At 43.8% G+C, this 15,264-nt stretch overlaps 1 protein-coding gene across 1 annotated transcript in view; it reads left to right on the top strand.

Annotated features, from left to right (window-relative positions):
* The first annotated feature begins 1,178 nt into the window (after window positions 1-1,178).
* Window positions 1,179-15,264, top strand: part of Nt5c3a (5'-nucleotidase, cytosolic IIIA) — a 39,692-nt gene continuing 25,606 nt past the window's right edge. Inside the window, exon 1 of the mRNA XM_059257889.1 lies at window positions 1,179-1,397. Coding sequence (XP_059113872.1) covers window positions 1,260-1,397 — 138 coding nt within the window. The 5' untranslated portion in view covers window positions 1,179-1,259. The remainder of the gene's footprint in view (window positions 1,398-15,264) is intronic.

Genomic DNA, 15,264 nt, shown 5'->3' with positions numbered 1-15,264 from the left:
TGATATGCACCCTATCACTGAGCTCACAGCCATAGCCCCTGGAAAGATTTCCATCTGCACAAGGCAACTTTTAGTCACTGTACATTTCCACTCCTATGTTTCCACCTCACTCTAGAATTGTCAAATGTAATATATATTTCTTTCAGGATGGTACACGTTAGCCTCATTCTCTTGGCTAATTCCTCGAGGTGTTTTGTTTGAGCCAGAATCATGGTCCCTGGCCCTAGTTAGCTGGCCATTGTACCCGCAGCAATCATCTGCCTTAGGGTCCTGGGTGCAGACATTAGAAGCATGCTGCACCATGACCAGCTTGAGTCTCATAATTTTGTGGAATTGCCATTTGCACAATACATTAATTGTTTTACCCTGGTTAATATGTCTTATACCAATTTGCTTTTAGACCAGCTAACAAAACCTAGAAAAAAAAGAATTCTTTCTCCTCCACAGTCATTAGTTCTTGACTTCCTTCGGCTGCATGTATCAGGCCGGGAGAGCCTGGTCAAGCCTCAGCGTCAATCTCACAGAATTGTGGCTATCCTAAAAATCTCTCTTGCACCCCCAGTCACACCCATTCTGAGAGAAGCAGAGGAAACGATATCAAATCCCTTGAAAAACACTGGGAAGTGAGAACAACTGCAAGTCTGGCTGCTCACACTGTTGAGGAAAGTATGCTAAACTAGTTAGTAGGACGAGGCTGTGAACGGAAGACCTGTAGCACACAGAGCTCCCCAGGAGCCCAAACCCTAGCCTTCCAACCCAAGATGCTACTGCGCAAGTCAGACACGGCGCCGCTGAGGCTGCTGGGCGTTGTAGTCCAATGTTGGCAGAGTCCGGACAGTTTCTGAGTGGCAGTTGAAGTCCCTTTCACTAGGGCAGGGCTCTGGTTGTTGCCTCGTGTACTTCTGGGACGGTCTTACTATGTACTATAGGCACAGCCTAGCGTCCGGAACGCTGGGATTCTGGATTACATACGCGCTACTTGTTTTTAGCGCGACTTGCGGAGGTTTCCTTCCGGGTCTTTGCGGGGTAGCTCTGGCGTCAGAGTCAGAGGAAGTTCCGCCTCCGCGGTAGGGGCGGGGTTCCGGGCACGGGCCACGTTGTCCCCGCCCCGCTGTCCCCGCCCCTCACCTCTTCTGGGCGGGGCCTCCTCGGTCTCCGCCGCGCGGGGCGGGGCTCCGGACTGGTGTGCGGCGTGCTGCCGCGCCCCTGGGCTCGTGGCCGCGGGTCTTGGGGCTTTCGCTCGGCACGCGGGCTTGTCCATGGACCGCGCGGCCGTGGCGCGGGTGGGCGCGGTGGCGAGCGCCAGCGTGTGCGCGGTGGTGGCGGGCGTGGTGCTGGCCCAGTACATATTCACCTTGAAGAGAAAGACGGGCCGCAAGACCAAGATCATCGAGATGGTGAGTGCTGCCGGCGCAGGGGCTCGCCCGCGGGTTGCCGGAGCGGCGTGGGCCGAGCGCGGCCCAGCGAGGGCAGGCTGCACGCGTGCTGATGCTTGGCGGTGTCTGAAAGAATAGGACGAACCGATGCTCCGAGATAACGACCTCTTGCTGCAAAACCTGTTTCTCCAGAGCTAATCTCAGATTCGCACCCGCCTCCAAGAGGTGCAGCTAATCCGATTCAGACTCCTGTTCGGGAGTCGGGTTTTTTTTGTTTGTTTGTTTGTTTGCATCCCGGCTGCCTTGAGTTATGTTGTGAAAAGAGCATCCTCAGTGTTTTTAGAAATGCCAGCCAACCGGTGGGATATTGGGCAAGCTCGAATATTTGAGTGGTCTTCCTTGTCTAGTGCTCTAAGAAGTATTCTTGTGTCCCCCAAAGCTCCAGCGTGAATCCTTAAAATGTTCTTTGAAGAATTATTTACAGCTTTGTTAAAATTGTTTGTCTCAAGAATTCCATGTGAGGTACATTTTAAAGTGACTTGTTGTCCTCAGGCTGATTGTGTTTCATTTGGGGTTTTTGTTTTGATGGTACTTGTTGAGCATGAGTGTCATTTCGGAACCAAAACATAAAGTTGACGATTTATTACTATTCTAAACACTATTTTAGGTTATTTGTGGGTTATTGGAGCTTATTTTCTTTGTATACTTCTGGTTGCAAACATTTTGTGTCAGAAGTTTTGCTGCCTGCGTCAAGAACTTAAATGGCTCTGTATTCAAAATTTATAATCCATCAGTGGGGGAAAAAAGAAGAAAGTGGATTTCTGTATCTTTTTCTGTATCTTTCTGTATGTACTTAAGCTATGGACTGGTTTTTCACAAAATCTCAAGAAAGGGTTTGCTTTCATTGTGAAACATAATGAAGGCCCATCAAGACTGCCAACTTCACTTGTTGGTACCGTACACATCAGTCCATCTTTGTGTGTACATATAGTGCGTTGTTTTAAATTAGCTGTAATTTGTGTCTGACCTGCTGGTAGCTTTTCAATAGAAAACGTGAAAAGAGTTAGTTTTTTTTTTTTTTTTTACTTTTGTAATTTTAGTTGCTTGTTCCTTTAGATAGTAGAAATATTAGAATGACCTGAAATATGGATTCCAGCTCTGGGTCTTTCTCTTTATAATAGTCACGGCTTAGGGGTCTGCTGTGCCTACCTCTATGCTCTTCCTTTATAGAATTTGTAGAAACCTTGGGATAGCCATATTCTGGTCACAAATAATATATAACTACCTAACCAAGGTAGGCTAGGGAGAAAAAAAATGACACCAGTTGTGATCTTCTGTACCCATGGCGATCCTTTTGCCTCAGCCTCCTGAGTGCATGAGCCACCCTGCCAAGCAGGGCATTTTTAATTGAAAGACATTAGGGAATTGCTGGTGAGCTATGCATGCCATAGTGGAAATGTCCAATACCATAGCAACCTAGATATCCAGAGAAAACCAATTAGCAGGCACATTAGAAGTATTCAGAGAGATAGGACAACCCGTTTAGCAGAGTTGGCTAGGACTTTGCAATTTAATTATCCCTGTGTGTGCTCCCCGAGTCTATATTAACATCTCCCTCTACTTACACATGGAGTTTTCAGCATACGCACACCCTCTCTACTGGGTGTAGACCCCAGGGCTTTACACCTGCTAGGCAAGCATACCTACTTCATTAGTGCCCCACCCTTGAATTTGCATTCCTGCCTCAGTTGGGTTTACAGGTGTGCACCACCATGACCAGCTCCAGATTTCTCTTTTTCACACCTACAATCTCTTAAGATTACTAATTAACTTGTCATCATCAAACACTTTCTCTGTGCATTTTATTTTAACACAATGTAGATTTACAGTCCTATGAACAAGTGTCCGCCTATATCACATGCTAGTTTCCTTCGTTAACGCCTTGTATGACTCATTTGATACAGTTCATGAACAAGTATTGACACATTAAATGGCCGTGGTTGGTTTTTGTTTTGTTTTCTCGGATTTCCCTCACTTTTACTCTTGTCCTTCTCTGTTCCGGGAGTCTCTCTTGGGTACCACAGCTCACTTAGTCATCGTGGCTGCTTATCTTAACCCACTCTGGTCCAGAGTTAAACCCAGGGCCTCTGGACATGCGCTCTACCCCTCACCTACACCCCCAGCCTCCTTATCTCTTCCTGACTGGGGCACTTTCTCCGACTTGACTTGTTTTTGGCCCTCACAGTCTCCAGTGGTTATCGTTAGGTAGTCTGTAGAGTGTCCTTGGCTGGATTTCATCAGGAGGTTTTCTCATGATTAACTTAGGGCTGTGAGTTTCCCAGAGGGTGACTAGCGAAGTGTGACTTTCAGCACATAGCAAGGGTTCAGGCCGCCTGCTGGCCTAACTGCTAGCTTGTAGCTATCTCCGGGTGAGGTACATCTGTCAGCATTCTCCACAGTCAGTTGTTTTCCATCTCCTCCTCGTGGAGAAGTAAGTTTGGGTTTCCCAACAGAGTTACAGTTCAGGTCCTTGGGGTAAAGTATCTGCATTAACTACCTGGGATTATTCTGTACTGGAAAGTCCTCTGTCCTCATTGATTTATGCATCATACAGGCTCATAGGTATTTGTCTTCTATTTGGAGTTAAAATTCAGTACTGCTTTATTTGTTGCTAATATTGTCCCTGCTTGACCCCTGAGAACTCTTGTCAGTTGGGTCTTCTGTCTTTGTCACACTCCCAGCAAGTCCATAAATGTTTTCCAGCTGAAAATGACATGGTGGCTGCCCAGTAAATGGTGTGGCAAAAGTGACCAAGGCTAGGCTAGGTGTTCGGGTGGTTTTGTTTTGAGACAGTCTTGCTGTATTGCCTGTCCTGTCTCAGACCCCAGCACTGAGCTGACCTCCAACCCTACCTTCCTTAGCTAGGACTGTAGATGTGTGTTATTACCTGGCCTTTAGGGCAGGTTTTACAGACTACAGCCCATATGCCACACCCTACCCAGAGCCTCTTTTAGTAATGTAATTCTAGTGATCTAAAAGGGTTTGGGGTTTTTTGGTGGTGGTGGTTTACTTGGTTTTTAAAAATTAAAGGAAATGTCAGCAAGATAGCTCAGTGAGTAGAGGCACTTGGTGCCAGGCCTGATAACCTAGATTTGATGCTCAGAACACGTGGGATGGCGTGGGGATAGCACCAGCTTACAGGTTATCCTGTGATGGCCACATGCTCAGCCCTGCACCCCCTTCCCCCAAACAAAATAAAATAATAGACGTAATTAAAATTTTCTAATGACAGAATTTTGAGGCATTTGAAATTTTACCAGTTTCAGTGGTCCTTAGATTTGCTGGTGTGTTGAAACAGGGTCTTTCTCCTTGTGTAGCTTAGGTTGACCAGGAACTTGAGAGTCCTCCAGCCTCAGGCTCCAGAATGCTGGGATTACAGGATTGCTCTATCATGCCAGATTTCCAGATTCTCTACGCTATCAGGACAACATGGTCATCGTCGTTGTTAATTTCTCTATTATCAGGGTTGTCTCCTGCAGCAGCAGCAGCAGCATTGGGTCATTGAGACAAGGTGAATTATTTCCTGCTGCTTGACACACAAACAACTTGACAACAGTCAGGTGCCACCGTGTCCTGTATCTCTGTGAAGAAAAGAAAAAAAAATTTTTTTCAACTAAGTATGTAGAAATGTAAATATATGTTAGCATTACAAGTGAGCATTTACAATTAGATTTTTTAATTTTTTGTTCTGGGGATTGAACCTGTTGCATGCTAAGCAAGCCCTTTACAAAAGCCCATTTACATTTTTATTTGGAGACTGAGTTTCAATAAATTGCCCTGGCTGACCTTGAATCTGCAATTCTCTTTCCTTGTCTCCAGATCAGCAGGGATTACAGATGTGTATACCATTAAGCCTGTGACAGTAGATTTTGATGATAAGAAATGTTGACTCTGGGACTAGAGAGAGAGTTCAGTGGTTAAGAACACTTGTGGCTTTTACAGAGGACCTGGGTTTGGTTCCCAGCAGCCACAGGATGGCTCAACACCATCTCTGACTTCAGTTGCAGAGTATCCAATGCCTTCTGACCTCTTCAGGCAACAGACATACACATGGATGTGCACATGTGTATGTTCAAGCAAAACACTCATACATATAAAATAAATAAATCCAATTTTTTTAAAAGAAATGATTTTGCATTACAACCAAGTGAAATGTTAGCCAAAAATACCAAAAAAAGAAAAAAAAAAAAAGAAAAGAAAACAAATGGAACAACAGCAACAAAAATCTCCAAAACAAGGTTTGATGCTTCTCATCAGTAGAATCTGCATCTAAAAATTCGTACTTATGATGCTTGGATTTCAACAAGCCCATAGACGTTGGGGTTGTGCTTTTTTAATTTTTACAATTATTATTGTATGTGTGTGCATGATATGGGAGGGGCACACACATGCTTATGGAGCTCAGAGGGCAGCTTGAGGGTCTGTGACGTCCTTCACCTTGGCCTGGACTCTGGTCACTCGGTGTGTGCTGCAAGTGCCTTTACTCCAGAGCCATCTTGTCAGCCCTTGTGTTATCTTTTAAGGCAGCGTCTTGCTATGAGGCCCAGACATGCATGGAACACAGAATAGCCCTGCCTCAGCCTTCCAATTATGGGACAGAAAGCCACTTTTTAAACTGAGAATGCTCGTCATTGCCATATCCTAAACACTCTCTAATAAGATCAAGAAACCAAGAAGACTCAAAACAAAAAGTCTGCTTGCTGGTGATGGAGTTGTGTTGTCCTGGGGCCATGGAACTGCAGAAATTCAGTAGTGACAATATGTGTACTTGAGATTCAGCATCTTTCTGCTTGATATGTTGGTTAAAGCATTATCTAACAGACTGTGCTTAACAAGAGTAAATCTTTTATTTATTTATTTGTTATTGTATGTATGTCTGCGCACACATGCCCAGCCCATCGTGGAGGTCAGAGGACATGTCTGCGGAATCAGTTCTTTCCCAGCTTTACATGGGACCTGGGGGTGGAACTCAGGCAGCCAGGCTTCATGACACCCACTTTTAAAACACTAGCAATCTCGTCAGTCCCCAAGAGTAAATCTTTCTTTTAAATTCGGACACCTTCCTGAAGCAGGGGCCTGTGTCTCTAGTTCTGGATGGCCGTTTCTTGGACAAGTGCCACTCAGAGTCAGCCCACAGAGAGACTGCTCCGGCAGCAGAGACGACTGAGTGGTTGGCCGAAAGCGTCCTGCTACCACATACACGTTTACTTGGCTCCTGCTTTAGCTCTACTATTTGCTCAGAGTTGTCAAATTATATTTGTCTTTATAGTTTTTAAGACTTAAAAAAAAAAGAAAGAAATATTAGGAGCAAAGTGGGGTGGGTTTTTTGTTGTTGTTGGTGGTTTGTTTTTGTTTTGTTTTTTGAGACAGGGTTTCTCTGTGTAGCTTTGGAGCCTTTCCTGGAACTCACTCTGTAGCCCAGGCTGGCCTCGAACTCACAGAGACCCGCCTACCTCTGTCTCCCAAGTGCTGGGATTAAAGTTGTACACCACCACCACCACCCGGCCGCAAAGTGGCTTTCTAAGTAGGTATACAGTATCTTTTCCCTTGCTTTGGCATTACCACTGGATACCCTTGTAGTGCCCAGTAAGAATGAGAACACTGGGTCAAACAGCTCAGGACTCAGACCCTTGCTTTTCAACTTCTCAGTGGTGTGGCCTTGCCCAGGTTGCCTGCCTTCACTACACCTGAGCAAACTGTAACTTGGGAAGTTCTCTCTAAGCTGGGGATTGTTTTCCACTTCAGTGAAGAAGGGTACTGTTACAGGCTCAGTGGGCCCTTTGTGGCTTTAGGATGGAAATCCAAACAGACTGAAGTTCTATGTCTGAACCAAAAGCAAGGCAGAGAAGGCCCAATGTAGGTATATCCAACCCTCCTTCAGGGAGAATATGAATAGCCATGCCTTCAACTTCACCTGCACCACTGTCCATACACTTGGCTCAAGATGTGCCTGTGCTTGTGTTCTGGCCTCCTCTGCAGTCCCCCATGGACGGTTCTAGGTCAGACTTGTCATTGTCATGGTCCTTGGATGGAACCTGCTAGCCAGTGTTTTATTGTTGGGAAAGACAACCAACTAAAATGCAGGCGAAGACTGATGTGCATGCCAGAGAGCCAAGGAAAAAAGGCTTTTTTCAGGCAGAGTACAGCTCCCTTCAGGTTGGGAGCCCGCCAGCAGTGAGGCAGGGAGAGGCCCCTGGGTGCTCCCATTTTCTTATCATCTTGCCCAAATGTTTGTCCTTGAGCAGTCAGTCTTCCCTCACAGTGTTTCCCTTGAGAAAGGAAGTAGCCTCTTAGGAAGCCCCACCTACTCTCTCTGTACCCTTTTAACCTTCCCTCAATATATCTTTTTTTTTTTTTAAATTGAATGATAAAGACAATGTGTTTTTCTAGATTAGTTTTTTAGTGTTTTGTTTTATGCTTTTTTTGTATTTTAAAAATGGGTGTGTGTGTGTGTGTGTGTGTGTGTGTGTGTGTGTGTGTGTGTGTGTTATTGTTGCTGTTCTCAGCACTGGGGATTCAATATTCGAGGAAAGCATTCTGTTTCTGAGCTGCACCCCTAGCCCTAGTGTTGACCAACCTTGAACAAAACCCTCACTCACCTCATCGTTCCTCCGAGTTTAGGAAGTTACCTTTGTTTTTCTGTAATGAAAGTTTAAGCTGTATAAAGCATGGCATTTTCTGACAGGCATTTCTGACAACATGGCATTTTCAGAGATATGTCTAACTTCTAGTCCCTTGTGGTATCCTTACAGGCTGTGATTTAGTTTTATCCTGGAAAATGAACTGAGAGCTGATAGTTTAGCAGAAGTAGGTGTAGTGAGAAGGAACACGTGTTGTCCTAGTAACAGAGGATTTAGAGATTAGCACTTTTAAATAGATTGTGCCTTCCAGGTAGATTGACATTTGATGAAGATTAAGGAGGTCATTTGTAACTGGATATACCAAAAGATGTCACCATGATCTCCTTTGCTTTCAGGTCCTTAGTTTTCTAAGCTACTTATGAGGCAAGAACTAAGAAAGGAAGGGCAAGAACCCAGTAGTAAGGCAAGAGCCCAGATGGGCTACCAGAAAACTCTGTCAGTAGAATAAGAGCCACGAGTGACCACCAGGACTCCAGGGAAGCCTGAGGGACCACTAGATAGGTGGTTAACACTACAGTAGGGTAAAGGCCCAGTAGGGGGACTGAATGGAAGAAGGGGTACCCCACAAACAAATCCATGCCAACTTATGTGGTGGTTTGAATGAGCATTGCTCCATAGGCTCATATGTTTGAATGCTTGGTCCCCAGTTGGTGGAACTATTTGGGAAGGATTAGGATGAGTGGCCTTGTTGGAGGAGGTATGTCACTAGGGATGGGCTTTGAGGTTTCAAAAACCCATGCCACTCCCTGTTAGCTCTTTCTTGTGCCTATGGATCAGATGTAAGCTCTCAACTACTGCTCCAGCAAGCCATGTCTGCCTGCCTGCTCTTGTCTTGTGTTCCTAGTGATAGTCATGGACTCTAACCCTCCAGAACCATGAGCTCTAAATTAAACGCTTTCCTTCTGTAAGTTGCCTTGGTCATGTTGTTTTGTCACACCAATAGAAAAAGTAACTAAGACAGTTTACTCCTCAATACCAGGATTTTACATTGTGAGTGTTTTTAATGTGATGATTCATTTCAGATTAGGTAGAGCGACTCAGCTGAGATTCATGTGAAGGCGGGATCTTACACCAAGGAAAACAACTTCAGCATGATTCAGCCAGAACTAAGAGCTGTATTTGTTAAGAAAAAGATAGTCCATGCTTTAGACTTAAGTTAGAGTGGAGGGAGGAGAGGAGAGACTGAGAGAGGTTTAAGTGTTTTAACAGTAGTGTGTGTGTGTGTGTGTGTGTGTATTTGTAATTACATTTTTCAGAGAATATAACTTAGAACCAAGTTAGAAGATGAAGCAAAGTTTGAAAATTAAGTAAGAACTATGAACTTGTTTCCTTTTGAAACTGAAGGTGGTTTATGAGGTACATTGTTCAAGGAAGAGGGAAGTGCTGATAAGATTAAACCCAAAGGTCACAGACTTTAAAAAGAATAAACAAATCTAATTTGTGAGAAATCCTGTCTTCAAGGAAGTAAGAGATGACCCTGATGGCAGAATTTGAGGAACAACAATCAGTCAGTCAGGTTTGGAGAAAATGTGTTTTAAGACAAGAGATGTAAGTACGCTAAACTCATGACATTGACCTTATCTTTATAGCTAACTCTCTTTCTGTGGAATTGTCTGAGCATACTAGGCAAGTGCTCTACCACTGAGCCACATCCCCAGCCTCTGAGATTATCCTGAATCCCCAAATTAGCAAATGTTCCAGAAATGTTTGTAGCAGGCTATATGACTTTGTTCTTCTAAATCACATGGGTCATGCTTCCTTTGCATTATCTTCATGCCACAGTTAACCACAGTTTCAACCCTAATGAGATTGATATCCTATCTAGTGAGCTTAGAGTTACTTCCTGAAACAATTACTGTTTTTTCTTGTTTTTTTTTTTAATTGTGTATTCATCTGTGTGACAGATGAGACCAGTTTCGAGCAAGTTCCTAACATTTTTAGTTTGTCCAAAAACTCTCCTCCTTTTACTTTCTGTATTTGTACTAACAGCATAACCATTGATTGAGGGTTGAAAGGTAGGCATGTTTTTCCTCAGTAGAGCAGTGTTTACCACCTGGCTAAGGCTCACAAAAGCTGCTTACAGAAATCATGGCAACCAGAAAATATGGAACGTTATTTTTGAAGTGCAGTTCTCCCACTTGCTAGTGATTTAAGGAATGTAATTTATGCAGCCCTGTCTCATATACACAGACTGAACCAGGAGTCTGCAGATCAGGACTAGCAATCTGAAGTTTCTGTTTGGGTGTTGTTTTTTGAAAGGAATCTCATGATTGTAGTCTTAAGTTGGGATCAACTCATCCTCCTGCCTTGTCTCTCTAGGGTCCCCACAGATATGCACTCTCAGGTCTAGACAGCCCTCTGCTTAAACAATGTGTTTTAAAGTTGTACAGGACTTTCAGTTCATTTTCTAGATTTATTATATTTACTTAAAAATATTTTATTTGTATTTATTGATTGTGTGTGTGTGTGTGTGTGTGTGTGTGTGTGTGTGTGTGACACATAAGTGCAGATGCTTTCAGAGGCCAGAAGAAGGCATTAGATCCCCTGGAACTGGAGTTGCAGGCAGTTATGAACTGCCTGATGTAGGTGCTGGGAACTGAACTTAGGTCCTCTGGAGGAGCAGCCATTGTTCTTAACTGCTGGACCATCTCTTCAGCCACCAGTATTTTACTTTTTGATACAACTGTGAATGGGATAGTTTCCCTGATTTCTTTCTTAGAATGTTTGTTATTGGTATATAGATAGAAAGCCTATTGATTTTTTGTGTGTGTGTGTGTGTCTTAATTTTGTATACCTCTATTTTACTGAAAGTGTTTATCAGTGTTAAGAGTTTTCTGATGGGGCCATTGTGATCTTTATTCATAGAATCATATATCTGCAAATAAAGATACTTTGACTTCTTCCTTTCTTCCTTTCCCATTTATTTCCTTCTTTTGTTCAAGCTAAGGATTAAAGTGCTATATTTAGTGAGTGGAGAAAGTGCACCCTTGCCTTAGTCCTGATTTTAGTGGAAGTGCTTTGACTTTCCCTCCCTTTTGTATAAGTTGACTATAGCCATGTTGTATTTAGCCTCTGCTATGTTGAGATGTTTCTTCTGTTCCTAGTCTCTTCAATGGAATGGAGTGATAAATGTTTATTTTGAATTCCTTCTCCAGGGTTTTGTCTCATTTATTCTTGGTGGAAGAGGTTACTATGTGATTAGTAATTTTTAAGACTAATGCTACCTTGATTTCTCATGCTGCTTATGTTTTTGTATTGGGACTTATACATCTGGAGTTCAGGCATTAGTTGGATTTTCTCTTTTTAATCACCTGTATTCTTCATTGGAAGTATTTGCAGTGTCCAAAAGGGACTAGGCTGTAATTGGGTTGTAGTTTTGTTTTTGTTTTTTTTTAACTCTTTTTTTTTTTTAAAGATTTATTTATTTATTATGCATACCATGTTCTGCCTGCATGTACACCTGCAGGCCAGAAGAGGGCACCAGATCTCATTACAGATGGTTGTGAGCCACCATGTGGTTGCTGGGAATTGAACTCAGGACCTCTGGAAGAGCAGCCAGTGCTCTTAACTACTGAGCCATCTCTCCAGCCCCCTTTTTTTTAACTCTTAATACTTGCTTCTAAAGGGCTGGGCTAGGTTGCATTTCCAGCAGAGGGACACATCTTCTCTAGCATTTGTTGTTTTATCATGACTGCCGTTCTGACTGGGGTAAGATGGAATCTCAATGTAGTTGCTTTCTCGAGGCAGAGTTTCTCTGTGTAGCTTTGGAGCCTGTCCTGGAACTCACTCTGTAGACCAGGCTGGCCTCGGGAACTCACAGAGATCCGCACGGCTCTGCCTCCCCAGTGCTGGGATTAAAGGGGCGTGTCACCACCACCTGGCGTGTAGTTTTAATTTTGCATTTCTCAGATGGTAAGTGTGGTGGTTAATTTGCTGAAGGGGCTTTGTGTGGTTTTAAAAAATAGATAGCTAATAAAATCCAGAATGAATTTTGTATGATTAAACTGATGTTTTTCTCTGAACACACAATAAATTGGCATTACTAAAATCTAGAACTAGGGAGCAGAATTTAAAATAAACTTGGGATCTGGCATTGTAGCTCAGTTGGAGAGCTTTTGCCTGGCATGCAGGGAGCCCTGGGTTCAGTCCTCGTCATTCCATAAACCAGGTGCTGTGGCACACAGTTGTCACCCCATCAGCACTCAGAGTTCCAGGCAGTAGGATCCGAGGTTCAGCACCATCACCAGCTATATGGAACTGTGTCTCAGATAACGAGGGGCAGAGGGAGGGAGGGAGGGAGGGAGGGAGAGAGAGAGAGAGAGAGAGAGAGAGAGAGAGAGAGAGAGAATGAACAGAGCTTCAACTTGTAGAACTGCAGGAAATTTTCACAAAGGTTTTTGGCTTAGCCTTAATTTTCATAGTAGTTGAAATCTTTCCTATATGGTTTTGTGTAAAATCCTTTATTTACCTTTTCTTGCTTTAAAGTTAATTTAAGCATTGAAATCATTTAGAGATAAATGGGATATATAAAAGAACATGTATTTTTAAATTTTGATTCTGCTGGGACCAAAATGGAAATCAGGGCCTGGCATATGCTAAACAAATACTCTCCCATTGGGAATTTGTCCCCATAATTATCTAATTTTAATCCTTATTTGTTGATTGATTGTATTATTTTGAAACAAGGTCTTGCTGTATAGCCACATAGGACCTCAAATCCATAATCGCCCTGCCTTAGCCTCCTGAGGACTGGTTTTGTTGCCAGCTGTGCAGCTTTGAGGAACCCCCTCAGAGCCTGGAGGGCTCTGCTCGGGCCACAGGTACCTCAGCAGTATCTGTACATTGTGATTTGGGGGTGGGGAAACTTATTTTAAAAGACAGGTTCTTGCTATGTACCCTCAAGTGGTGTAGAAAACTGTAGACAGGGCTGGCCTCAAACTTGCAATCCTGGTAGACTCTGAGGTACTGGGACTGATCTGGGGCCGTTAGAGCTAGTTAGTCTGCAACTAAATTTAGAGTGTGTGTGTGTGTGTGTGTGTGTGTGTGTGTGTGTGTTTGTGTTTGTGTTGTTCTAGTTCTTTTTCTTTCTTTGTTTCTAGTCATTTTCCTTATCCAAAGAATTCTGTCTTTGAAGAGGAGACTTACTAGGTACGTTGTGCAAGCTTTCAGATGGATAAGGGACATTTATCAAGGCTAGTTGGTGGCTCATGCTTATAATCCTAGTACTTGGGAGGCTGAAGCAGGATGATTTCTACAAATTCTAGACTACTGTGGGCTACTCCAGGCTAGCCTCAGCTACTGCATGAACTCCTGTCCTAATGTAAAACAAGGAAGAGGAGGAGGAAGCAGAACCAGAGCCATAAAACCAAAACAGCAGGAAGACTCTTCCCTGTGCATGGGTGATGAGAGTTAACTGTAATTGATGAAAGGGACCCTTACCTGTGCATGGGTGACCAGAGTTTGTAGCTGAAAGTTTTCCTGTGCCCACCTGGCTCCTGCGTCCTCGCCTCCAGCAGCTGCTCAGACCCAAGTGAACACACAGAGGCTTATATTAATTACGAACTGTATGGCCTGTTGGCTCAGGCTTCTCGCTAGCTAGATCTTACATCTTAAATTAACCCATTTCTATAAATCTATACTTTGTTATGTGGCTCGTGGCTTACCGGTATCTTTACATCTTGCTTCTCATGGCGGAGGCTGGCATCATCCTCTCTGTTCTGCCTTTCAACTTCCTCCTCTTTAGTTAGAATGTCCCGCCTAACCCTATTCTGCCTCACTGTTGACCAAACAGCTTTATTTATCAACCAATCAGAGCAACATATTTTCACAGGATACAAAAAGACATTTCCCTATCAGGAGTTAACTGTAGTTAATGAAAGGGACCTTACCTGTGCATGGGTGACAGGGAGTTGGACTGTGGTTCATTAACCATTTAACGACGGTCTGTGGTGCCTCTCAGAGGGTCTGTGGTGCCTCTCAGAGGGAGGACTACAGTCCTTTAGCAGGTGGCATGGTCCATTATGTTGAAAATAATGGGTGTCAGCCAGCAAAATGTTCAAGCCAGAACCAAGAGAATGAGGCAGCCCTTTCTCTTGTCTTGTGTCTTCTAATCTAACTGCATATTGTGCCTCGGGCTGATAGACATGTGCCACAGCATTGGCATTTTCATTGTTATTTAAATGAAAACCATACCTGAGAGATTGTTTTGCTCCCATTAAAGTGTCAGTCATGACTGGGCAGGTGGCACTCGGGAGGCAGAAACAAATGGAACTCTGTTGACTTCCAGGCCATTCAGGGTTACATAGTGAGACTCTCTGTCTCTAAATAAATAAGTTAATTGTTAATTAAACAAGCAAAAGTCATTAAAAACAACAGACAACCCGAAACATCCCAGCAGGCAGGAAGATGTACACGGTGCAGGTTTTTGTCAGCAGGTGGCAGGCTTCTCCTGCAGTAGACGCAGTGTTGATGCACTTTTTATGTGTGTTGCTGGAGTTTGAGCCAGAAGCCGAGGCTTGCTAGCGAGGCAAAAGCTGTCTGCTGAGCTACCTCTCTGGCCCTGGTGTTAGGTGCGTTAACTGTTTCCTTAGTATATATTCATTGTCTGAAGGGCATGTGCTCTGTTTCAAAGACAGGATTTCAATATGTAGCCTTGTCCTCACGGAGATCTGCCTGCTTCTGCCTCCTGAGTGCTGGGGCTGAAGGGGTGAGCCACCATGCCTGGCAGGCTAGTGCTCTTATGTAAGCCATCAGAGTTACTTTAACGAGTAAGCTATCCATTTTTAACAAGTGTGACAACAATTATGGCAGACTCAATTGTCTTTTCCTCATTTTGTTTTACATGCTCTTTACCTTCTCTCCCTCTTATTATTTTTTTTTTTAATCTACTAGAATAAGAAAGATACAAAATTGTCTTGCAGTTGATGAGGGGTTGCTTAATCGGTTTGGTAAGTTCCTTCTTGTACGTAGGTGGAAGCAGATAGTGTGACCTGAAAAGTCCTCTGTTCTCCACTGTCTCCTCTGCCTTGTCCTATCACAGTGCCTCCCGTGTATGGCCCCATGTGCCCTTCTGTTTGGGAAGTTCCATTGGAGACAGCGTTAAGAACCCCGTAGTCAAAGCCAGTTGTGGTATTGCCCACCTGTAGTTCAAGCTACTGGGGAGTCTAAGATACAGGATCTCTTGAGTC

This window comes from Peromyscus eremicus, chromosome 3, assembly GCF_949786415.1.
Source record: "Peromyscus eremicus chromosome 3, PerEre_H2_v1, whole genome shotgun sequence".
Classification (NCBI taxonomy): domain Eukaryota; kingdom Metazoa; phylum Chordata; class Mammalia; order Rodentia; family Cricetidae; genus Peromyscus; species Peromyscus eremicus.
Note: the sequence above shows the minus strand (reverse complement) of the source record. Positions and strands in the feature narration are given on the sequence as shown.